Source organism: Eptesicus fuscus, chromosome 21 (assembly GCF_027574615.1).
Source record: "Eptesicus fuscus isolate TK198812 chromosome 21, DD_ASM_mEF_20220401, whole genome shotgun sequence".
Lineage (NCBI taxonomy): Eukaryota > Metazoa > Chordata > Mammalia > Chiroptera > Vespertilionidae > Eptesicus > Eptesicus fuscus.
In genome coordinates this window covers 36,904,665-36,929,317 of record NC_072493.1, presented here as the reverse complement: position 1 = coordinate 36,929,317, position 24,653 = coordinate 36,904,665, and the positions used below count along the sequence as shown (strand labels likewise).

Sequence of the window (24,653 nt, the reverse complement as noted above, 5' to 3'; positions counted from 1 at the left end):
AAGGATATGAAAAAGGACCAATTAGAAATTAAGCATACACTGACTGAAATAAAGAATAATATACAGAGATCCAACAGCAGACTAGAGGATCCCGAGAATCAAGTCAAAGATTTGAAATATGAAGAAGCAAAAAACACCCAACCAGAAAAGCAAAAAGAATCCAAAAATATGAAGATAGTGCAAGGAGCCTCTGGGACAACTTCAAGCATACTAACATCCGAATTATAGGGGTGCCAGAAGAAGAGAGAGAGCAAGATATTGAAAACCTATTTGAAGAAATAATGACACAAAACTTCCCCTACCTGGTGAAAGAAATAGGCTTATAAGTCCAAGAAGTGCAAAGAACCCCAAACAAAAGTAATCCAGAGAAGACCACACCAAGACACATCATAATTAAAATGCCAAAGGCAAAAGACAAAGAGAATATTAAAAGCAGCAAGAGAAAAACAGTTACCTACAAGGGAGCACCCATACGACTGTCAGCTTATTTCTCAACAGAAACTGCAGGCCAGAAGGGAGTGGCAAGAAATATTCAACGTGATGAATAGCAAGAACCTACAACCAAGATTACTCTACCCAGAAAAGCTATCATTTAGAATTGAAGGTAAGATAAAGAGCTTCACAGATAAGAAAAAGCTAAAGGAGTTCATCACCGCTTGTGTCTCTCTCCCGCTTGAAAAAGACAGCAGCGTCCTCAGTTGCCAGCCCTCTCCGAGGGCACGCCTCCGTACCCCTGCACTATACCTTCGCAGCTCCTCTGAGTCTCAGTGTGCTTTTCTCTTCCCTTCTCGTTGTAGAATTTCCACTCATCCAGCCTTCCTGTGGTTCTGGATGATGTCCGTTTTGTCTTTTAGTTGCAGTTTTGAAGTGGTTTTGTGAGGCAGCAAGTTCAGGTGTTTACCTATGCCGCCATCTTGGTTTCGAGAAGTGCCCGCTCTTGAGCCTAGTGGGCCCCTAGGCAAAATGTTCCTGCCCATCAGGATGTGCCTCTAGGCATTCAGCTATGATGATGCCCTAGAGTACCCTACACCCATGACTCCTCCTCCACCAGACATGGGCAGCATCCCCTGGAAGCCAGTGATTTTGGAGCGCAAGTATTAGCACCTCGCCAAGGTGGAGGAAGGAGAAGCCAGTGTCTCCTCCCCTGCCATGACCCTGTCATCAGCCATTGACAATATAGACAAGGTCCCACTGGTGAAGGCTAAAGCCACCTGTGTCATGATGAGTTCTCTGAGTACAACACAGACCCAAGAGAGCATTCAGCGTTTTGAGCAACAGGCAGGGCTGAGAGATGCTGGCTACACACCTCACAAGGGCCTTACCACCGAGGAGACCAAGTACCTTCCAGTGGCAGAAGCACTCCACAAACTAAAACCACAGAGTGGAGAGATAATTAGGGAAGAGCACCCCCCCCCCCAGCAGCACCCCCCACTCTTCCCTTAAGCAGAAGCCGAGAGGCTGGTTCTCTTCTGGCTCTTCCACAGCCTTACCTGGCCCACATTTTAGCACCATGGATTCCGGAAGTGGGAATAAAGACAGGAACTCAGCAGATAAATGGAGCCTCTTTGGACCAAGATCCCTTCACAAGTCTGATTCGGGAGGCTTTGCCACCCAAGCCCTACAGAGGAGCCCAGAAGCCTTTGCCAATGGAACTGATGCGCATGCCGGCCGCCCGATGGCCGAAGATCCAGCCACCTTCAAGCTGCCCAAGATGGACCTCCCAGTGACGGAAGGGAAGAAATAACCACCTTGGACCCATAATCTCAAACCCCGTGACTTGAATGTGCTCACACCCACTGTCTTCTAGAGCTTTCTCTTCCAGTGACTGGATAGAGGTATCTTGCACCCACTTTCTTATTACCCTGGCTCTGACATAGGAATGGTTTGGCTTAAAAACAAAACAAACTCTTAACCTGAGGCTAGAACTGGAGACATAATTGGTTTTTTCAGAAACATTAGTGCAAAGCTTGTCCTTGTGTGGAAGAAGCCATTGTGCATTGCTTTAATTTAAAGTTAGACTAAGTGATCTCAGCAGTGATGGATGGGGGCCTCATCACCTATTTTTGCATTATTCAGCCTGGACAAGAACTTGGTCATTGCTTACAAAGTAAATAATGCTGGGGTTGTTCCCAAGCCAAGAATTCTCGATTCCTTTCAAGACCAGGGTCAGCGAGGGCATGGGCAAGTCGGGGAGTAGAGGTGCTCACTGACTAGTCTCTGGCCCTCTTGATGGCTGGTGCTGTGTGCTCCATCCTTGTGGGTGCAGGGGCCTATAATCCGTTTGAGATCTGGGCACGAAGAAAAGCCAGAGTTGGCAGGGACCCTTCCCTGCGTGGAGACTGGAGCCCTCACAATGGCTTTCACGCAGAGCCAGTTCTTACTGTGATGCCTCCAGGGCAGTTCTGCTGGGCAGTGCTTCTCTTTCACATGTCAACAAACACAAGTCTTGCATATCCTCTGCTGCACTTTAAAGTGAGATTACGTTCACTCCAATTTGGTAGAAAAGTTTCTAAGGGAGAAAATTCAGCCTACTGCTTTGGTACAGATTGATGGATGTTAAGGTTTGTAAAAATAAATATGGTGGTAACTATACGTACATTCTAGTCCAGATGTTCATGTGAAACAAGAGTCGCCAGGACCTGAAACTTTTTCTAAGAGCCACGTGGAAGGATGAAAAAAGGTTCTATATGCAACCATTGCCCCTCAAATGAGCCTCAGACCTGCATAAACACAGAACTTACTGGGGACAGAAACCAGGGAAAGCACCTCACCATGGACATGTTTGGTCCTTGTCCTGAACACTGTTTCAGATCTCTGCTGTTCTTGCTTTGGAGGGGTCATGTCTACATAGGGAGCTGGGCTGAGCCTTCCACAGAGAGCCCTGGAGTCTCAAAGGATGAGAACAATTAATTTATTTGTGTCTTCTGTCAAGCTCATATCTCTTACTTGTTTTGATAATAAATTTCCTTACTACTTTCAAAAACAAATAAATATATTTAAAATAATAATAATATTTTTCAGTTTTTGAGCAACATTTACAGCATCTTGGTTCCTTTGGAGAAACACTGGTAAACTATTTTAATAATTATTGCATGGTCTGTAAGTGAAATACTGATGAAAATTGAGTACTCCTCTAGACTCACACCCGGTTGCATATGAATTCCTGTTAGAAAAACCTGAAATAATTCAGAATTTTTGGTGAGAAAATCTAAAGTAAATTTATGCTTCATCCATTAAAGAGATATTGAGTTATGAGATATCTATTTAAAGAATAAAATAAAATAAAAGTCCTCTTATTCTGTCTGTCCTGCCCTTCACTTGGAAAGAGAGTGCTAACCTCCATTAGCCCCACATTACTCAGCACCACGGACAGCACCGCAGAGAGGAAAGCTTTTGCAGACTTGGTTGTCAAGGACAGTATTAGAACAGAACTGACTGCTTTGAAGGTGTGTCAGATCAGTTATGGATGAACAAAGACAGAGATGTGAATAGTAGAGAACAGAAAAAAAAGAGGCGAGGAGATGAGAGGAGATGAGAGGCGAGGAGAAGAGATGAGAGGCGAGGAGAGGCGAGGAGAGGAGAGGGGAGGAGAGGAGAGGAGAGGAGAGGGGAGGGGAGGGGAGGGGAGGGGAGGGGAGAGGAGAGGAGAGGAGAGGAGAGGAGAGGAGAGGAGAGGAGGGGAGAGGAGAGGAGAGGAGAGGAGAGGTGAAGAGATAAGGGAAGGGACGGCTTTAAGTTCTTGGAATGTCTTTCTATTTTTAGATATGTCTTATCTGATGGGAGATTTGGATTGAGAAAAATGGGATCAGTGAAGTCCCCAGAAGCACTTCAAAGATTTCTTGTGGAACACTGATCCCTGGACTCTCTATGTCATATCTTAGTATCTGAGACATCACTACTGGCACCATCAGCACAAAAGATAAAGTTGAATGTAATAATCCATGGGAAGTGGACTGAGTTGGCCAATATCATTCAAAGAGAGGGCAATTATTTTGAGTTTGTTTAGCAGGGCCACCAGGTAGGGTTGGCTAGGCTATTCCAATAAGATGACCACCAGCCAAGGGGAAAGTAGATATGAACTCTAACTCATGTTCTGCTGACCAAGCCAAGGGCCCCAGGATAGTTTTCATCCACTTAGTGCAGGAATTAGATAATTCCCTAAAATATAAATTACTGGCTAATGATGAGGTCCTAGGATCCATAATCAAAATGCAGAAGTGACCAAAATGAAGACAGAAAAAAAAAGTGAAAGGAGAAGATTGTGCCTAATCAAAACTCAAGAGTTTATAGGTAGTAAGGGGGAAATGTCATTCCAGTATGAAATGAAACCCAAAAGAAAGGCTGAACAGTGCCATTAGCAATGTGTTGCCACTTCAAGGCTTCTAGATGTTAGGTTGGAGGAAGACTAAGGAAAGAAGCATTCCAGTTAAGAAGGTTGGAGTTGAAGAAGAAGCTGTGGCAATGGACATGGTGAGAGATCATGTGATTGATGCCCAAGGTAGACCTTGTGGAGAAAGAGGCTATTTCCAGAAGACTTTCTTAAATCTGCCGTGGTCTATTTTTATGAATAATCTCTTCTAAGTAGTGTGTCTCCTAAGTTGTTCTCCAGACTTGCTAAGGGGCTGGTTATCAGAGCTCCTAAAATAGTCATTCTGGCATCTAGGCAGGAACTCAAAGAAGCTGAGAAAGGAGGGTGGACGCTATTGATGCAGAGTACCAATTCCAAACAAAAAGGTAGATATGAACCTGTCTGGTTTTCAGATATGAAACAAAGCAGTGGCTGCTATACATCTCCTATGACTGCCTGTTAAAATAGAGACGTGGATTGCATTTTTATGTCTGTTTCAGCATGTATGTCTGCCATGTATGAGGCAGGTATTTTGTCCCTTTAGTGCACGTATTAAGAGGAGTTATACTCAGTTCACTTCATGAGCACCAGGCCCTGGTTTTGATGGTGAGATGTTGGACTTCTGTCGCTAGCTTGTTCCTGTAATTGTATTAGATTTGGAAATTCCTTAGAAAGTGGTCAGTGTTTTGGGTTTGTGGGAAGTGTGAATGTCTCTGAGGCCTGAGGGTGGAGCAGTAGCTAGTCTCTTAGGATGATTTCTATGAACCACAAGTCAACATACCCCTGCCCTAGTGTAGTCTCCTCCACGTGATTATGGCTGTCTCTCTGACTCACCTTTGAACACTACGATGTGAAGGGAGAGGCACAGCATGACTTCTAGAGCTAGGTCCTATTATACCTTGCACCTTCTGCTTGGGCCTTTTCAAGAGATCACTATGGCAGCCATGAAACCTAAGTGAGCTGATGAGGTCTAAGACAGCTGTGAAGGTTGTGTAAAGAGAAACAACCAGCCAGTCCCCAGCTCTTTCATCCAGCTCAAGTGAAGTGTGAGACATGAGGAAAGCACCCATCAGAAAACTCTACCTCCCACCACAATCTGATTAAGGCCACAAAATACACTACCCACATGAGTGCAGGACACCTGCAAACCTGGGAGACATAATAATGAATCATTGTTTTTACAACAACATATTTTGGAGAGGTTCGTTATTCTGCAACGATTCTGTGGGCCATCACAACCAGAGTCAGGTCACTGCATCATGTGCGTAAATTGTCAATTTTACCCTCCCTGGTCTACAATCATAACAGTTCATTACCAAACATGTCGCGGGTTCCTGCCCACATAACTTCAAAAGATCTTGCAATTGTTTGAGTAATAGAAAAAAGAGATTCTTTGAGGTAAATCTTCTTGGTTTTCCAACTACTTCTTGGATGAAAACTTTTACGTGCTGGCCTTGTCATTTTCTTTATTTTCCCCAGTGCAGTTCACACAGAGCCAGGCACAGTGATAATATATATTAAACATCCTTGGGATAAAAGAAGATTTAAGAAATCTCACCTGATTGTCTTCCAAATACAAAGTTCCTTCCCCAGCTACCAATTTTAGCTTTGTGGCTTGAGCCAGATACCTAATATCTTGGTTTAGTTGTCTGAAATTGGGGAAGGATTTTGCTTCAGAGTCTGACATATCGTAAGTACTACATACGGACATTGTCACCAAGGTCTTCTCAGACATCCCATGACCCTGTCCCTCACTCCTTGTGTCCGAGAAACATTTATCCTCTCTGATTCCTTGACCTCTCCCACAGTACTCTCATGCCCCTCTAAGTGTTGAGCACTTAATCTTTTTTCTCTTTTTTCCCCTCAGAAACATGAAGCAAATCTATTTAAGTTCTCAGGAGTTTTAATGACCAAGTGTAAGGGAAGGTGAGAACCCATGTTGTTAGCGAGCTCTGGGAATCACAGCGTCACTTAGGTGGAGGGATCTCCTTGACAGTGGGGATTCTGGTCACATCCTTCTCTGCTAGACACTCACTGAAGTCAGGGAGACATCTCTCCACACCTGGATCATCTTCACAGTATTTGGCGGGAGTCGATGGGAAAATTTGTAACATTCACGGCCATTTACCTTTATCTGGAAGGGAAAATGTATCATAAATACAGTATGCCACCAAACAAACTTACCGTCTTTCTTTCTACTTCTGCCCTATAGACACACCATCCACCCAGAAACTCTCCGTCACACTTCAAAAGCCAGTAGACGTGCTTCATTTTATAACCTATATTTTGCGGCTATTTCGGACAGTTCTTCACTCTATTTTCTGTGATTCTCTTATTCCTCCACTGAAGTGCTACCACTTTCTGTTGCATTGTCTATGTCGGTCAGGCCTTCCCTCTAGCTTAGAAGATTCTCATGGCCAGAAGTTGTGTCTCATTAATCCTGAGTGTCTCTATCCTTACTTTCTTTTTGTTTTTTTAATTCTCACCAGAGGATATTTATTTCCATTGCTTTTTAGACAGAGTGGAAGGGGGAGGGGAGAGAGAGAAACATCGATGTGAGAGAGACACATCAGGGCCAAATATCATACTTGCAACCCAGGTATGTGCCCTTGACTGGAATTGAACCCAGGACCCTGTAGTCTGAGGGCTGACACTCTATCCACTGAGCCAAACCAGCTAGGGCTTCAGTGTTCTTAAAGAGGTAGAATTGTATATATGATTTTAAATGAGGATAATTTAAATCAGCTTACAAGCATATGAAAAGATACCTGGCTTTAATCATAATAAGATGTTAATTTTTTGCTTCTCCATTTAGAAAGGTCAGAATTTTTAAATATATACTTTATTACCATGGCTATGGAAAAAAGTCAACTTTTTAAGGTCTTAGTTTTTCAAATTTAAATTGCACACACTTTTTCAACCAGCTATTCCATTTCTCTGAATTTGTCCTTTCACATAAGCATTGAGAGGTTGATAATGACAAAAATGTTATATAGAATGCAGCTTCATTCATGAGAGCAAAATATGGAAACCACCTAAATGTGCATGAATAAGGGTCAAGTTAAATCGTTCTGAGAATGCTTCTATTGGAATATTAGGTGAACATTAAATAATATGGGTACATCACAAGCAGAATGATTTCTCTAACATACATTTTTTTTATTTTTTTATATTTTTTTTTAAATCCTCACCCGAGGATATTTTTTTCCATTAATTTTTAAGAGAGTGAAAGAGAGAGGGAAAGACAGACAGAAATATCAATGTGAGAGAAACCCATCAATTGGTTGTCTCCTGCACAAGCCCTGACCAGGGCCTGTACAGGGAGCAGCCTGCAACCTAGATATGTGCCCATGACCTGAATAAAATCCAGGACCCTTTGGTCTGCAGGCCGATGCTCTATCCACTAAGCCAAACCAGCTAGAGCAGTGGTCGGCAAACTCATAAGTCAACAGAGCCAAATATCAACAGTACAACGATTGAAATTTCCTTTGAGAGCCAAATTTTTAAACTTAAACTTCTTCTAATGTCACTTCTTCAAAACAGACTCGCCCAGGCTGTGGTATTTTGTGGAAGAGCCACACTCAAGGGGCCAAAGAGCCGCATGTAGCTCGCAAGCCGCAGTTTGCCGACCACGGAGCTAGAGCATCTAACATACATATTTTTTTACAACAAATGAACTCTAGTCCTCAATGTGTGATTACTAGAAATACTTGTAACATCATTTATTTAGAAAGAAACAAAAGCAGATACAGATACATGATAATAGATGATAGATAGATAGATAGATAGATAGATGATAGATAGATAGATGATAGATAGATAGATAGATAGATAGATAGACTTGTACAAGCATATAATGTCTCTGTAAAGAGCACAAAAGGACTAGTAACTGTTGCTCTGGAGAGAGGGACTGGATTTAGGAATGTAAAAACACTCAATTTTAAACTAATTATAATTATTTATATGTATATTTTAACAATTTCCTACATGAAAACTGACAGAATGATAGCACAGTTAGAAAAGATGGCTACAAGTGAAGACGGAGGACATTTTCCACCGTGGAGAATAAGGCATGTGTGCTGATCTTGACCTGAGCATGGCAGTACAAGCAGAGGGTGCTGTGTGATGAGAGGGGCAGGAGATGAACCACAAGTGACTCTGGGGGCCAGGCCAGGGAGAGCTGTGTCCTCCTCTGAGAGCCCTTAGAGCCCATGTAGTGGATGCTTCTGGGTACACTCACCTGGTACTCATTCTGAAGCACCGAGATGCACAGCTCAAATGGTTGGCCATCCACAAAAGGCATACCTTCGTACTTCTCCTCTGATTTCCAGTCCCCAAACTGACGGCTGTTCATCACCACGCAGTTACCAAAGTACACTCGGAAACAGAAGGCGATGTCGGAGTCCTCTTTAGTTCCAGTGTGGAAATCCACCTGCAGTTCTGGGCTCATGCTGAAGGCAAAGCACACAGCATGTGGAGCAGGACCCTTCCTCATGGGGGCCCACATTCGACACACACATACACCCTTCCCAACTCCCCCTGGGGGAAGGAAGGCCTTCCTGGGTGACACTGCAGTACGTGTCCCTGTGGGGTGCTTCAGCTTGTCCTGCCCAGGCTGGGGAGATGCCTCATCTCTTAGCCCAGGACTCACACCGAGCAGTAGTCACTGGCCTGGTGCTACTTTTCATGCCCAGGAAATACTGCTTGATGATAAACCTCAGCTCCAATGCCTGAGTGACCCCAGCCCCCAGACTTCAACACTTACCCACAGACATGCACCTGTAGGTTTAATCCTGGCACCGGATGGGTCTCCAGGGACTGCAACTGCATTGTGCTACCATTATGCTAATTACACATTTCAGTATCACTCGTGCATGAAGTGACCTCCAAAGCTACAATAACCTCACTTCTTCATTTTCCCCCCATAGGCTACAGAGTACTCACATGAAAGACATGGCAGGTGCCCCATTGATTGTCACTGAAGAACCAATGTTCAAGGATGCAAGTTTTGTGTATGGGACCTGCCATGGGAGAAGAGAGTGGATGAGAGGGACAAAGCCAAGTGTGGTCTCCCCTCCTACAACACCCAGTGGCAAAGCAGGATAAACATCAAAGGAAAAACTCTGAGGGCCCCCTCCTCCCCACCTCATCACAGTCAGGACTCTGTGTCCGTGAAGAAATGAGAGAACTGTCATTTCAAGAACAAGGCTTCCTGGATTCTAATTTTGCCTCTTACTAGCAGTGAGACCGTAGATCTATTACTTGAATGCTCCTTGCCTTCGTCTCCTCAGTAGAAGGAGGATTATCAGAAATTCCTATTTCAGAGGGAACGCTCAGTAACACATGAGCTAATAGATGTAAGACCTTTATCCTGATCACTGGTATGTATGGGGTCTAAAGAGGGGTGACCTAGCAGAGGGAAGGGCCCTTTCTGAAGTTCCACCCTCTGATCATTTCCTATCTGAAACTCTAAAGACAAGACAAAACTATAAAACTATAAATATTCACTCCAATGAAAAACATTTGTTAAAAGAGAGGGCAATGATAATGGAAAAGGAGACGCCTGTGTGTGGGCTATATATGCATAGGAATTTTCAAGGACATGCATGTTCTTTCAGGAACATGCACAAGTCACTGAGGACACAGCCAGTACCTGCACACAGGGTCGGGGGGCAGTAATTGAAGAAAATAATTAAAGAAATCTACACATTGTCCATTGGTATCTACTGTTAGCTTTGTCTGGACTGAGGTTGATTTTGTTCCTTCCATCTTCAGGTGATCCATTCTCTGAAACCAATTCCCACAACCACCTTCCCCAGAGAGCCAGGATCTGGTTCACCTTTTGTTGTTGTTGTTGTTGTTGTTGTTGTTGTTGTTGTTAGGACAAAGGAAGGACTGGCTGGGGGAGGAGACCTGAGGCAGGAGCATGGGTCACCGTGTGCTGACATAGACAGGAGATCCTGTGCCCCACAGTCCACCTCCCCCAGGCTTCTTGAGAAGAGGCATCTGAGGACTGACTCATTCTGCTCTCATTAATGCTCAGGGAGGAGTCCTGGGAAACCCACTCTCCCCAAGACCTCCAGTTCTGCCCACCAGGAGCCACAATGATACACATGGAAAGACATACAGTTACTTAAACAGTCACTACCATGTAGGGGAGAACACTCACATGCAGACACAGCCACAAATATTCACAGTTCAACATGCAGTCACAAATTATCACACACACAGAGAATCACACAGAGTCACACAGAGACATGGGACTCACCATATCACATACCTGCCAACACTCCCAACTGACATGCACAGTTGCTCAACCTCTGCCCCAGCTGCACTCACACACACACACACACACACACACACACACACACACGGTCATGAAGACAAATGTGCAATCTCACCCCTTGCACCACACACACAGTCCTTCATCCCAGTCAGCTGTCTACTTCCCACACAAAGTCACAGTTCACAGTCAGTCAGACACCACCAAATGCTGGCATTGGATTACACTGGCCCAGGTCAGCACACGATTCCCCATAAGGATTCCATCATCATAGGCCTAGGGTCTCTCTTCCACGCCTTCACAACTGCTAAATGCCCCAAATATTTTCATCTGCCTTGCACTCTTTCCTCCTTCCTTCATGGAACCTGGGATCACTGAAGTCTGTGTCGTTTCTACTCACCTGTACCACCGCCATTGTTGCGTCTTCTGCTGGACAGCTCTTCCTGACTGTGTCGCGTTGTGTGTGTGAGCTCTGCGAGCGGCAGATTATAAAGAATTCCTGGAAGCCCCACCCTCTGGATTCATTCCAGTCTCTAAGCCTCTTCTAGAAAGATTTCCAGCATGAGAAGGGGTGGAGTATCACAAATAGAATCAATCACTACATGCGTCTGGACCTGTCCTTGAGCAGGATGTGTTTGTGTTGAGTAGAAATTTCAGTGGGTGAGGAAGGAGTAGCAGGAAAAATGCACAGATAAGGGTGATGTGGTGAGTGTGGGAGTGGGTCTAAAGGCCAGCTTACATGCCTCTCACTCAGTATGTGTACAATAGCGTGGAACCCACCCAAAAGATACACATTCTTCCCACTGGAACAATGGCAAAGAACTGTTCTTCCAGGAGGTAAGGACTGTCTTCCGGAGGCCTGGGGAGAGCATGGACATTGATCCTCAGCAGACGTGGAGTCAGAGGTAGAGAGAGTCTTTGTGTCACCTCCACTCCCCAGTAGCACCCTTGCCGCTGCCCATGCCACTAGTGCATTGTTCTCTCACACCTGGAACCCAGCCACACCTTCTCACGTCTCCCTGGGCATCCATGTGAATCCAAATGAGTCCCTGATTCTCCTTTAGATTCGGAGAAAACTGTGCGCACCTTCAATTCTACTCCGGTTTCCATGTTCTTTGGTTCTAGGCCTGTCTGAGAACAGGCACAAGAACAGGTGATGGGACTTCAGCCACATTTCATTCTTTACCGGGGGTGGAGGACTGAGGACCCTTTTCAAGTTCAAAGCCTGAAATGGGAATGTAAAGCAGGGACATATTCGATGTAATCATCATTGACACAGAATCGTGTTTTCATTGCCTGCACACTCAACAGTTCATTTCACCCAGTGAGGCTTCCTTCTCCCTGCGGCTCTGAAGAGGTAGCGAATAGAGGTCTTTCCACCATGTGGGGCAGCAAATGGGGTCATTCCCAGCCACTCGGGGTCCCTGTAGAGCAGCTGAACACCCTCTTAAGGTTCTTCCCAAAGATGCTTGTGCCCCTGAAAATCCTCAAGAGGGTTGGAGTATATGTGATAACTATAAGGCACTTGCTTGTATGTGTTCTATTTGTGTATTTATTTAGATGGGGAATCAAGTTATGGAAGCAATATAAGGCTACAACCTGAGAAAGACACTGTAAAAAAGGCTGTTCTTCAGTCTTACTCTGCCAAATGTGGCCTCATCTGGTATTTGTGGGAGTTTTGGAACTGAAAGAGAGAATCGCTCTAAGTAAATACAAGTTGCAAGTCATCATAAGGAAGTTTCAACTGATTGTCCTTTGTCATTGTTAAATCTGAGATTTGTGGGGGCTTTTTGGGGGGTGAGGTTTTGCAGTCTCCCATGAAGAAATCATGACAGGTAGGAGGGGTGGGGATGCTTCGTCCATCTTTTAGACACCATAGTCAAAGCTGGGACATGTTCACAGTTGAAATCACTTTTCCCATAGCAAAGTGAAACCTGACTAGAAAAGCCATAAAATTCTTTCTTTTGACCCCTCCCATTGTCACAGCAAAGAAACATGGGTGTGGGGGGTTCTTGTCTTCAGATTGACTAAGGAAATGAAACCAAACAAAGGTTCTTGTCTTCAGAATGACTAAGGAAATGAAACCAAATATAAGATACAAATACCTTTTGGAAAAACAGTTTTAGCCTTCAAGCTTCACCCGCATGGTCAACTTCCAACATACATCAATCAACATGGGACATTAAAATGAAAAATTATTTATAATAATAAAACTTCAATAAGTTATAATTTAATCATGATAAACTGTTCAATAAATTATAGCTCATTAAATTAATAACACATTTAAGAGTCATTTTAGCCCTAACCGGTTTGGCTCAGTGGATAGAGCATCGGCCTGCGGACTAAATGGTTCCCGGTTCAATTTCGGTCAAGGGCATATACCTTGGTTGCAGGCACATCCCCAGTGGGGGGTGTGCAGGAGGCAGCTGATCGATGTTTCTCTCTCATGGATGTTTCTAACTCTCTATCCCTCTCCCTTCCTCTCTGTAAAAAATCAATAAAATATATTTTTTTAAAAGAGTCATTTTAAAAATTTAAAGTTTATAAAACAATAAATAAAAAACAAATTAAATCAGAATGTTTTCCAACATTAAGATTCCCAAGTGGTAAAATGAGTTTTGTTATTTTTTAAGGTAGGTTGTGAAAATATGTAGAGTATAACATTTATCACACTTTATTGGGATTAAATAACCGTAGTTTAAATCTGGAAATATATATATTTGAAAAACCATCAGCATGGTTCCTTTAGGAAAAGAAGCTTTAAATTTAAATTTTTCTGAATTTAAAAAATGTAAATGTAATTGTTTATCAATTTTTTTCTGAAAATTTTGTTTCTAGCATAGAGACAATCATTTGAGATGGGCTGGTCTGTCCTTCCTTCCTTCCTTCTTTCCTTCCTTCCTACCTTCCTTCCTTCCTTCCTTCCTTCCTTCTTTCCTTCCTTTTTTCTGTAACCAGACAATCAATGGGTCCAGGCTGCCTGTCACTACTTGAGCCAATTAAGCAGAGACAGGGTTGAATCATATAAGTGAGAATAAAAAAGTAATCTTTTCAGTCAAAGAAGGGAGTTTAGGCAACCACCATTTTGAACCGGCAAAGGGCAACCCCTCCCTTTTTCCTTTAAATTAGCCAATCACACAAGAATGTGAGCCTAAACTCTGACCAATCAAGAGTGAGGGACAGACGGTGAGCGTCAGGGATAAAGCCCCAAATGGATGACCCACTCAGTGTGTGTGCTTGCCAGACCCTGTGCATGCGCACCCATCTGCAGAAGGAAAGATATTTGCCTTGCTGTCTGGCTCCCCAGTATCCTTTGTGTTCTACCAGGACCCCTGGCTTTGGGGCTTGCCTTCTTCTAAACATTTTGGGGGCTGATCCAGGATTCCATTGATTGCTAGGGAGGGCCATTGGACCCCTCTCCTGAGGAGGCACATCCCACTGCAAAGTTGTGGCGGCCTCAGTGAGGAGGGACGGCCATTACCCCCGGGCCAACTATAAGCTCGGGATTGCGAGTCAGCCAGCAACATGGGAAGGGCCCAAGCAAGCACCATGGCAACCAGGCAAACCTCATGCATGAGCCAAGGTAGGAAACCAGACTATAAACATGCCTTGGTGGTTGGGTCTCCTCGGAGGTCGAGTATATGTGACTGGGATGTGTCTTGGACACAAAGCGAGTGCAGAGTTCTGATCGGCGGTTCCATTCTCCTGCGCGGGAAATGACTAGAGAGGGACGAAGCAGATCTCAGGGAGTGCAAGAAATCTCCAGTATGGGGGGTTGAGAGCATAGAATAGCCACGAGGGACCTACCAAGGATGGGAAACAAAAATTCTAGGCCCCGAAAGAGCCATTCCCCCATACAGTCCATTGGAGAGAATTCTGAGGCTCTGAGGGGGGCACAGTCCCCAAACCAGGGCCAGGGGACATTGCTTTGCTCCGGTTGTCTTTCTTATGCAGGGCACTCTGTGGCATCTGCGGCTGAACAGACAGGGAGCATGGTGTGAAGCTCTATCTGTGGGTTGTGTGTGCCTGTAAATATTGTATGTAAGTGCTTCTATTGATGTTTTCTGTCTCCTTGTTGCTTGGTTTAATTTGTTTAAAGATGGGGCACGTCCCGCTTTGGGGGTGGGGGTGGGGGGGCAGCTATTTGTGGCAAGGCTGGCCACGTGGCAGAGATTGCAGGAACGTTCCAGCAGCTGCCAAGAATCCTTAATCCTGGGGACTCTTCCCTCTCAGGACATCAACCACCAGAAACCTAACTAGTGAGAGTTCTTGTCTCTGTGCCTGTAGTGTGATTTCGGTTACTGATTTACTTTGCTTGCTTTCTATCCTTTGGGGACTTAGTTTGCTCTTCGCTGGTTTATGAACATAGGGAATCCTCTGTCTCTGCTGTTTGGGTTTTGCACCACTCAGAACCTAAGGCGTTTGCTGTGCTGGGTTAGTATGAGATAAGATCCTAGTGTAACCAGATAATCAATGGGTCCGTGCTGCTTGAGCCAACTGAGCAGAGACCGAGCTGAATCATATATGAGTGTTTCTCCCATACTGCTGGCCGTATGGGAGAGTAGCGGGCCATCCACAGAAATCTGCTCTGCAGCCCCACATACGTCAGCTGCTTGTGTGGTGTGTGAATCCACTGTTTAGGCAACAAGAATAATGTTTCCATGATAATGGGCAGTTCTTGAATGAGAATGGACCTCGTTCTAAGGTTGACTCCTAGGTCCCGGGGGCATACAACTCCCAGTCAACTTGGTATGTCCTGTTTTTGACCAACACAGGGCAGTCGTGGTTGACAGAGCATCATTAATATTTCCCATAACCATAGCTAGTTCCCAGTGTTCTGTTTTTGCCCCGAACAATGAAATATTAATCTGACTTTGCCTCGTATGGGGAATCTAGAGGATGGATTTGAATCTGATATTTGAAATCTCTCTTAAAAATGTGAATGTATTGCTAACCTGAGGAATGTTAATTGCTTACATGTCACCTAAAGATTAAGGTTTCTAAGGGTTAAGAATTCTAACTAATTGGAAAGAAATTATGGTTTTGGTATCATTTTGAAGGAAAAAGAAAGTGGGTTCTGAAAGTGGTAAGGTTTGCAAGGAAGGGTTTGTGAAAGTTGTGGAATATCTGTAAAGAGAAATATTAAAAGGTAGTTATATAAATGACACAGGCCAGTAATCCAGGACAAGTAGAATAGGAAACCTACGTTGGTTAAACTCTAATTTGGAGCTATATAGGAAATCCCATCTTCCCTAAACCAAGAAAACTTAAGAGTAAATGGTTTACATTTGCCTCCCTAATCAGAGGGTAAATAGCTTTTATCAATGTACTCAGGGAGACAGGTAGCAGAAATCCAATTAGTGTCATTTGTTGACCACACTGAAGAATAAATGAAGTTTTTCTTGACCTAGAATTGGCTTTAGGTGAGTCCAATAGGCCCTGAAATGCCTCAAGATCTTCCTACAATGGAGTCTAGGGACCAATGTTTTAAGAACTACATACTGGATACCTCTTCTACTTTAATCTCTCTCAGGTTAGAAGGCCTCCTGGCCCAAGGCCCTCCTCTTGAGTTCCCAACTCATTGCCATCAACTGGAAGACTACATTCTGGTTAAGACATGGAGGGAAAACAAGTTGGAACCCTCTTGGGAAGAACCCTACCTTGTCTTGCTTACCTCCGAGATGGCTGTTCAGATTGCAGAATGAGGTTGAACCCATCACACTCAGGTTGCGGGCGTACAACCAGCCTCTCTGGGTGGCGACACCTCAAGTTGGACAGCCATATCAGGACATAGCCCCTTGAAATTAACACTAAAGAAACTATAGACTGTCTATTTGCTTTCCGGTTCTGGGAAATTGCAGGGGCTTGCAATGTGGGCTGGGGAAATGTGTACAATCCAGATCATGCTGAGCCAGTTAAGTAGTTGACTAACATAACCAAGGGCGATAAGCCCATAACCCTTCAATTTGATGCTTGCCAAGTTATACCATGTGGAGATCTAAACCATCAAAAGCAGGTACAGGCCTACTCCATTTGCATGTGTCCTGATACCTCACTGTGAGTGAATGGCCTATCCCTTGTCCTGCCTGGAATGATGTATTGTGCACCACCCAACACCAGGCCTAGGCAACTGTATCCTGACCAGGAGATAAAAAGTTTAGTCACCTAAAGACTAGAATACATCTAGATAGAGGTACCCTTCCCTATGTGTGCCAGAACTTACAGGGTAATCCCTCCTTCTTAAATATAGAAAACTTCAATGACTTGGATATTTCAGCATTTAGGCCAAGAGATTGACTAGGACTAGATTTAGGAGTAGATGTCACAGGACAAGATCCCCTAAAGAGGTTTGCTCTGAGACTGTTAGCCCCACCAAGGACATTGCCACTGCCACCATGATGCAAAAGGAGGCAGGATATAAGGAAACATATGCCTGGGTAGAATGGATTAAATATTCTGTAATATTCTAAATAAAAGAGACTGTTATGCTTGCGTGCCAGGAAGGCTAGAGGGCCAAGTGGTCCCATTTCCATTCAGATGAACCTCAGACAGTAACGGGATGGAATGTGTGCTTGCCCTGTATCAGGAGGAAACCATGTGGGGAAATGCTTCCTGTAAAACTCTCTCCCTGTTGTTCCCATCCAACAGAGGTAAAGAGCAAGGTTCCCCTAAAACAATCCAGCCGGCAACTTCTGACATAAACTATACCTCCTGCCTCTCAAGGTGGGCGTAGGGGGAACAGTACTCAGAGTTTATGGGAAATTTATCTGGATGCATAAATGGCCGAGTATCCTCAGAAGCCCATCATTCTGCACTGTCGATAGCTTGTGCTGATGTCTGGTGGTAATGCGGGGGGCCATTACCTGTGTCCTTGCCCAGCAATTAGACTGGAACTTGTGCTATCCCTTTCACTTTGGCATATTGTAAACCTTTTTCAATGGACAGACAGACTAAGAAGAAGAGAGAGAGAGTCCAGGGGCTCTTTTGATCAACCAGAGGACTTGTATGCATGCATGTAAGCATAACCAATGGACACAGACACTAGGGGGGCAAGGGCATGTGCTGGGGGCGGGGATGGCCGGGGAGAGGTCAATGGGGGGGGGGCGGGTAAGGGTAAAGGAGACATATATAATATTTTCAACAATAAATCATTTAAATTTTAGGAGCAGGAGGGCGGGAGGGCAGATAGGCGGTTTGTGTCTGGGCTACAAAGTGTTTGGAGTCTCCTCGGACCTTGCAGCCTCTGTCTCTTTAATGTGAGAGGAAGCGATGCGGAGGGGTGGGAAATGGCAGAGCTGCAGATGTTACTAGAGGAGAAAATCCCTTCTGGCAAGAGGGCGCTGATAGAGAGTGACCAGAACCTGGCGTGGGTGGCGGACTACTGTGAGGACAACTACAGAGAGGCTACAGACAAGAGAAAAGCTTTAGAAGAGACCAAAGCCGATGACTCAAAGAGAAACCAAGATGGCGGCATAGGTGAAACACCTAACCTGCAGCCGGGCACAACAATTTCAAAGGCACAACTAGAGGTCAGAACGGACATCGTCCAGAACCACAGGAGAGCTGGCGGACTAAAATGCCCACAGCTGGGGGGAAGGAGAAGGCCACGGGGACAATCGGGGGAGCCGTAAAAGCCTGAGGTATGGAGAAACTGGCGGAGACACGAGCACGCGCGCCTGCGGGGAGGATGGAGCCGGAGAGGAAGGGGCGGCTGACGGCCTGGCCGGCGTTCACTGGCAGGAAGGAGATAAAGGCTCCGGAGTGTGCTAAGCGCCGGCTCCAACTGCACTGAGCGCCAGTACCGGGCGAAACCCTGGGAAGCCAGGCGCAGGCTGGGGGAATGAATCTGGGCTGTGGGGCGCAGGCACAGAGGAGCGGGGGAAGGCAGAGCTCCAGAGGCGCGCACGGGGAGGGGCGCAAAGGACGGACTGTTGCCTGCGCCACTGAACTGCCCTAGCGGGAAGGAGACATAAGCTCAGGACCGTGCTGAACCCCAGTTCCGACTGCACTGAACCCCAGTTCCGGGCGAAACCCTGGGAAGCCAGGCGCACGCTGGGGGAATGAATTTGGGCTGTGGTGGCGGAGGCACAGAGAAGCGGCGGCTCCAGACGCGCGCACTGGAAGGTGCGCAGAGGACGGACTTTTGCCTGCGCCACTGGGTGGCCCTGCTGGGAAGGAGACAGGGACGCCAGACTGCGCTGAGACCCAGTTCCAACTACACTGAAACCCAGTTCCAGGCGAGAATCTGGGAGTCCAGATTCATTAGGGGAGGGACTGGACTGTTTGGCAGTGGGCGAAACTCCAGGGCGCGTTTCTCTCAGAGGTGTTTGCAAGGAATACAGAGGGACACAGACACAGGAGCCTCATAGGGCGGGGCTGACAGGAAGCCAAGGTTGTAGGCTCCACCCTGTAGCTCCGCCCCAGCCAAGCTGAGCAGAAGCTTTTTCCTGCTGAGTGCCTCAGGTAGTGGCTGACCCACACTACATTGGAGACCCAGAAACGAGGGCATCTAGTGGTTGGTGGGAGATGACACCAGATTTCAATCACTTGCATAAGGGAGGCATTCTAGAGGCAGACTCAGTGAGCGCCAAGGCATTGCTGCATCAAGACCCGGCCCACAAACATGTCTCCTGCACAGCAACTCTTCCTATATAGACAAAGAGGGTCCTCACGGCCAATTGGCCTGGAGGACAATTCCTCCCAGTGACACCAACAACAATCAAGACTTAACTGTACAAAGGAGGACCAAGATGGAGACATAGGGCGGCAGCCTGATCGTTGCCTACCACAACAATATTGAGACTACGACGGGAGAGCGGAGCAGACACCAGCCAGAAAGACCGGGGGGCTGGCTGAGCAGATGCTCTACAACTAGAATAAAAAGGGGTACGCAGGATGATGCTGATGCCGGTGACCCAAAGTCCACACTTTAAGAACTATGGCTCAGGCGACACAATGGTGGCCTGGAACGTGCTCGGCGCAGTTCCCCCAGCGGTCTCCGGCTGAGGGGACGGCTCCACTCACTGCCGAGCACGGACAGAAGAGCCCCTGGGAGACATGGGGAGGGAGACTCCGTGCTTGCTGACCTCCGAGTCCTTCAAGAATCTCAATGCCCCGAAGTGGCCAGGTGCGCACGCTCAGCGACTGGCCACCGTTGCAGACCCAAGGGCCGACGCAGCGACACCGGACCAGCCCACCGCCGGGCACCGGGCACACCAGAGCCTTGCCGAACCCGCCGCCCAACGAGTTCTGCGGCAGCCGCCCTGAAGCTCTGAGAAAATGACCGAAGGAATTGCTGAGAGGGAATTGACCAACAGGAATTGGGATCAAGAAGACGAAACCCCGCTGAGACCCGAGTCCAGCCGAGCCTGCGAGCCTCTGGGCTCAGATGTGGTCACACGCCTCTGGGTCTAGGTGAGGCCTCTCGCCCCTGGGTTTGGGTGAGGCCACGCGCCCCTGGGTCCAGGTGAAGCTGGATTCCGGGTTCGGGTGAGGCCATGTGCCCCTGGGTCCGGGCGAATCTGAACCCTGGGTCTGGGTGAGGCCGTGGGCCCCTGGATCCGGGTAAGGCTGGGTCCCGAGTACGGGTGAGGCCGTGAGCCTCTGGATCCGGGTGAGACCACGCGACCAGGGGTCTGAGAGAGGTAACGCGCCCCTGGGTCTGGGTGGCTTCGTGCACCTAGGTCCAGGTGAGGCCACGTGCCCCTGGGTCTGAGAGAGGCCACGCACCCCTAGGTCCGGGCGAGACCATGTGTCCCTGGATCCGGGTGAGGCCTCGTGCGCCTAGGCCCGGGCGAGGCCACGTGCCCCTGGGTCAGGGGGAGGCCAGGCGTCCCTGGGTCCGGGTGAGACCGTGTGTCCCTGGATCCGGGTGAGACCTCGTGCACCTAGGCATGGGTGAGGTCACGTGCCCCGGGGTCTGAGAGGCCAAGCGTCCCTGGGTCCGGGTGAGACCATGTGTCCCTGGATCCGGGTGAGGCCTCGTGCACCTAGGCCCGGGTGAGCCCAAGTGGCCCTGGGTCTGGGAGAGGCCAAGCGTCCCTGGATCCGGGTGAGACCATGTGTCCCTGGATCCGGGCGAGGCCTCGTGCACCTAGGCCCGGGTGAGCCCAAGTGGCCCTGGGTCTGGGAGAGGCCAAGCGTCCCTGGGTCCGGGTGAGACCATGTGTCCCTGGATCCGGGCGAGGCCTCGTGCACCTAGGCCCGGGTGAGCCCAAGTGGCCCTGGGTCTGGGAGAGGCCAAGCGTCCCTGGATCCGGGTGAGACCATGTGTCCCTGGATCCGGGTGAGGCCTTGTGCACCTAGGCCCGGGTGAGCCCAAGTGGCCCTGGGTCTGGGAGAGGCCAAGCGTCCCTGGATCCGGGTGAGACCATGTGTCCCTGGATCCGGGTGAGGCCTCGTGCACCTAGGCCCGGGTGAGCCCAAGTGGCCCTGGGTCTGGGAGAGGCCAAGCGTCCCTGGATCCGGGTGAGACCATGTGTCCCTGGATCCAGGTGAGGCCTCGTGCACCTAGGCCCGGGTGAGCCCAAGTGGCCCTGGGTCTGGGAGAGGCCAAGCGTCCCTGGATCCGGGTGAGACCATGTGTCCCTGGATCCGGGTGAGGCCTCGTGCACCTAGGCCCGGGTGAGCCCAAGTGGCCCTGGGTCTGGGAGAGGCCAAGCGTCCCTGGGTCCGGGTGAGACCATGTGTCCCTGGATCAGGGTGAGGCCTCGTGCACCTAGGCCCGGGTGAGCCCAAGTGGCCCTGGGTCTGGGAGAGGCCAAGCGTCCCTGGGTCCGGGTGAGACCATGTGTCCCTGGATCCGGGTGAGGCCTCGTGCACCTAGGCCCGGGTGAGCCCAAGTGGCCCTGGGTCTGGGAGAGGCCAAGCGTCCCTGGGTCCGGGTGAAACCATGTGTCCCTGGATCCGGGTGAGGCCTCGTGCACCTAGGCCCGGGTGAGCCCAAGTGGCCCTGGGTCTGGGAGAGGCCAAGCGTCCCTGGATCCGGGTGAGACCATGTGTCCCTGGATCCGGGTGAGGCCTCGTGCACCTAGGCCCGGGTGAGCCCAAGTGGCCCTGGGTCTGGGAGAGGCCAAGCGTCCCTGGGTCCGGGTGAGACCATGTGTCCCTGGATCCGGGTGAGGCCTCGTGCACCTAGGCCCGGGTGAGCCCAAGTGGCCCTGGGTCTGGGAGAGGCCAAGCGTCCCTGGATCCGGGTGAGACCATGTGTCCCTGGATCCGGGTGAGGCCTCGTGCACCTAGGCCCGGGTGAGCCCAAGTGGCCCTGGGTCTGGGAGAGGCCAAGCGTCCCTGGATCCAGGTGAGACCATGTGTCCCTGGATCCGGGTGAGGCCTCGTGGACCTAGGCCCGGGTGAGCCCAAGTGGCCCTGGGTCTGGGAGAGGCCAAGCGTCCCTGGATCCGGGTGAGACCATGTGTCCCTGGATCCGGGTGAGGCCTCGTGCACCTAGGCCCGGGTGAGCCCAAGTGGCCCTGGGTCTGGGAGAGGCCAAGCGTCCCTGGGTCCGGGTGAGACCATGTGTCCCTGGATCCGGGTGAGGCCTCGTGCACCTAGGCCCGGGTGAGCCCAAGTGGCCCTGGGTCTGGGAGAGGCCAAGCGTCCCTGGGTCCGGGTGAGACCATGTGTCCCTGGATCCGGGTGAGGCCTCGTGCACCTAGGCCCGGGTGAGCCCAAGTGGCCCTGGGTCTGGGAGAGGCCAAGCGTCCCTGGGTCCGGGTGCGACCATGTGTCCCTGGAACCGGATGAGGCCTTGTGCACCTAGGCCCGGGTGAGCCCAAGTGGCCCTGGGTCTGGGAGAGGCCAAGCGTCCCTGGGTCCGGGAGAGACCATGTGTCCCTGGATCCAGGTGAGGCCTTGTGCAACTAAGCCCGGGTGAGGCCACGTGCCCCTGGGTCTGGGAGAGGCCAAGCGTCCCTGGGTACGGGTGAAGCCAGATTCTGGGTCCGGGTGAGGCCGTGCGCCCCTGGATCCATCCGGGTGAGGCTGGGTCCCAGGCCCGGGTGAGACCACGCGCCCCTTGGGTATGGGTGAGGCCACGTGCCCCTTAGTCCGGGTGACGCCGTGCCCCTGGGTTCGGCCGAGACCAAACCAGAGGGAGTCGGACCTCCATTACCACCATTTGTCCACATCCAGAGCTGAGGGGTCAGTGCTGACATGTACACATAAGGAACTACTGGACATTGAAATTGGGTCTCAAAAGAACTGTTGGTCCAGGGGGAAGCTCGCTACAGATTGATTCATTGCCTGTCAGCATAACTATTATTGCTCGTCTCACATTCAGTTCTTATTAGTATATATCTAGTGACATATGATCTCGCTCATCTAGGGGAAATGATGAACAACATAGACTGAGGAACAAGAACAGAACCAGAAGCAAGGAGGCATCGATCGGACCATCGGGCCTCAGAGGGAGGATAGGGGAGGGGAGTGGGAGGGTGGGGGGAGAGGGAGAGTTCAACCAAAGGACCTGTATGCATGCATATAAGCCTATCCAACGGTTAAGTTCAACAGGGGATTGGGGCATGCGTGGGGAGAGGGGTGGGATGGGAATGGGGGGATGAGGACAAATATGTGACACCTTGATCAATAAAGAAATTAAAAAAAAAAAAAAAAAAAAAAAAAAAAGAAGAGACCAAAGCCCACACAACCCAACCCCTAGCAAGTGCAGTTTACCAAATCAATGCATTGGCCAACAAGGAACTCCACTTGCTGGACATCCAAGCCTCTCAGCTTCGGAGAATGGAGTCTTCCATCCATCATCTCTCACAGACAGTGGATATTCATAAAGAGAAAGTGGCTCGAAGAGAGACTGGTATTTTGACAACAAATAAGAATACATCAAGAACTCACAAAATAATAGCGACCTGCAAATATGGAGCACCCTGTAAGGTCTATTCCAAAACCTATTGAATATACAGTTCTGGATGATGTGGGCCATCGCGTCAAGCATGGAAATAACCAGCCTGCAAGAACTGGCACACTGTCCAGAACAAATCCTCCTACTCAGAAGCCACCAAGTCCTCCCATGTCAGGCCGGGGAACGTTGGGACAGGATACGCCTTACAAAGCCCTGGCACCTGTTAAACCTCCAACAGTTCCTAAGGACTGCATGACCCGTCCTGCTAGGCTTGGAAGTCAGCAGAGCCCAGGCGGAAAGCTTCTTTAAATCAGAGACCGAGGACACACAGTGGAAGTAGTGGGGGAAGTGGAAGTCGAGAAAACAGGGGAAGCAGCGGTATTGGCATTCCCATGGCCGTGCCTACACCTTCACCACTCACTCTTAGATCAGCTGCTGATAGTCCAACTCCACCACCACCACCTCCACCAGATGACATTCCATGTTTGGTGACTCTCCACCTCCGCCACCACCACCTCCAGCGGACTATGAAGATGAGGAGGCTGCAGTAGTTCAGTATAATGACCTGTATGCAGATGGGGATCCTGCTTTGGCCCCTAAGAATTACTAGTATATTGAGAAAGTTGTGGCAATATATGATTATACAAAAGACAAGGATGATGAGCTGTCATTTATGGAGGGTGCAATCATCTGCATATATAAAAGGCTAACATGCAAAGTGTCCCCTCAGGAGTTGGACCAGGAGACCAGGAGTTCGATCCACTTCCTATATTGTGCTCTGACCACAAGGGGGCAGCAAGGAATGAAGGAAGGCCCTGGTCGGCAGCCAGAAGGAAGGCCCTGGCTGGCAGCCGGAAGGCCCCCATTGGCCCTGATTGCCAGCCAGGCCTAGGGACCCTCCCTGTGCATGAATTTTGTGCACCGGGCCTCTAGTTTATGTAATAAAGAAGAATGATGATGGCTGGTATGACGGAGTCTGCAATTGAGTGACTGGTCTGTTCCCTGGGAACTATGTTGAATCAATCATGCACTATACTGACTAAAATTTTTTGCTTTTAAAGTAGGCTCTTATTGTTACTCAGTCATACTATTAATGGTTAACAAAATTGTCTTCAAATGTGCCCATATTTTCAGGACATGCTGTTTTATTGGGATAATGGAACGTC

General features: G+C 48.6%; 1 protein-coding gene and 2 pseudogenes across 1 annotated transcript; 2 read left to right on the top strand and 1 right to left on the bottom strand.

The window, feature by feature from the left end:
- The first annotated feature begins 933 nt into the window (after positions 1-933).
- On the top strand, positions 934-1,807 carry LOC129147621 (putative monooxygenase p33MONOX; annotated as a pseudogene).
- Positions 1,808-5,911: 4,104 nt separating this feature from the next.
- Positions 5,912-11,102, bottom strand: LOC103284701 (galectin-10-like). The gene is made up of 4 exons (XM_028142702.2): positions 11,032-11,102; positions 9,293-9,369; positions 8,589-8,799; positions 5,912-6,482 (listed from the first exon to the last, which is right to left on the bottom strand). The coding sequence occupies exons 1-4, from the start codon at positions 11,044-11,046 to the stop codon at positions 6,372-6,374; spliced, it is 414 nt and encodes a 137-aa protein (XP_027998503.2). The 5' UTR covers positions 11,047-11,102; the 3' UTR covers positions 5,912-6,371.
- A 6,815-nt stretch (positions 11,103-17,917) lies between these two features.
- On the top strand, positions 17,918-24,530 carry LOC129147622 (abl interactor 2-like; annotated as a pseudogene).
- Positions 24,531-24,653: the final 123 nt, after the last annotated feature.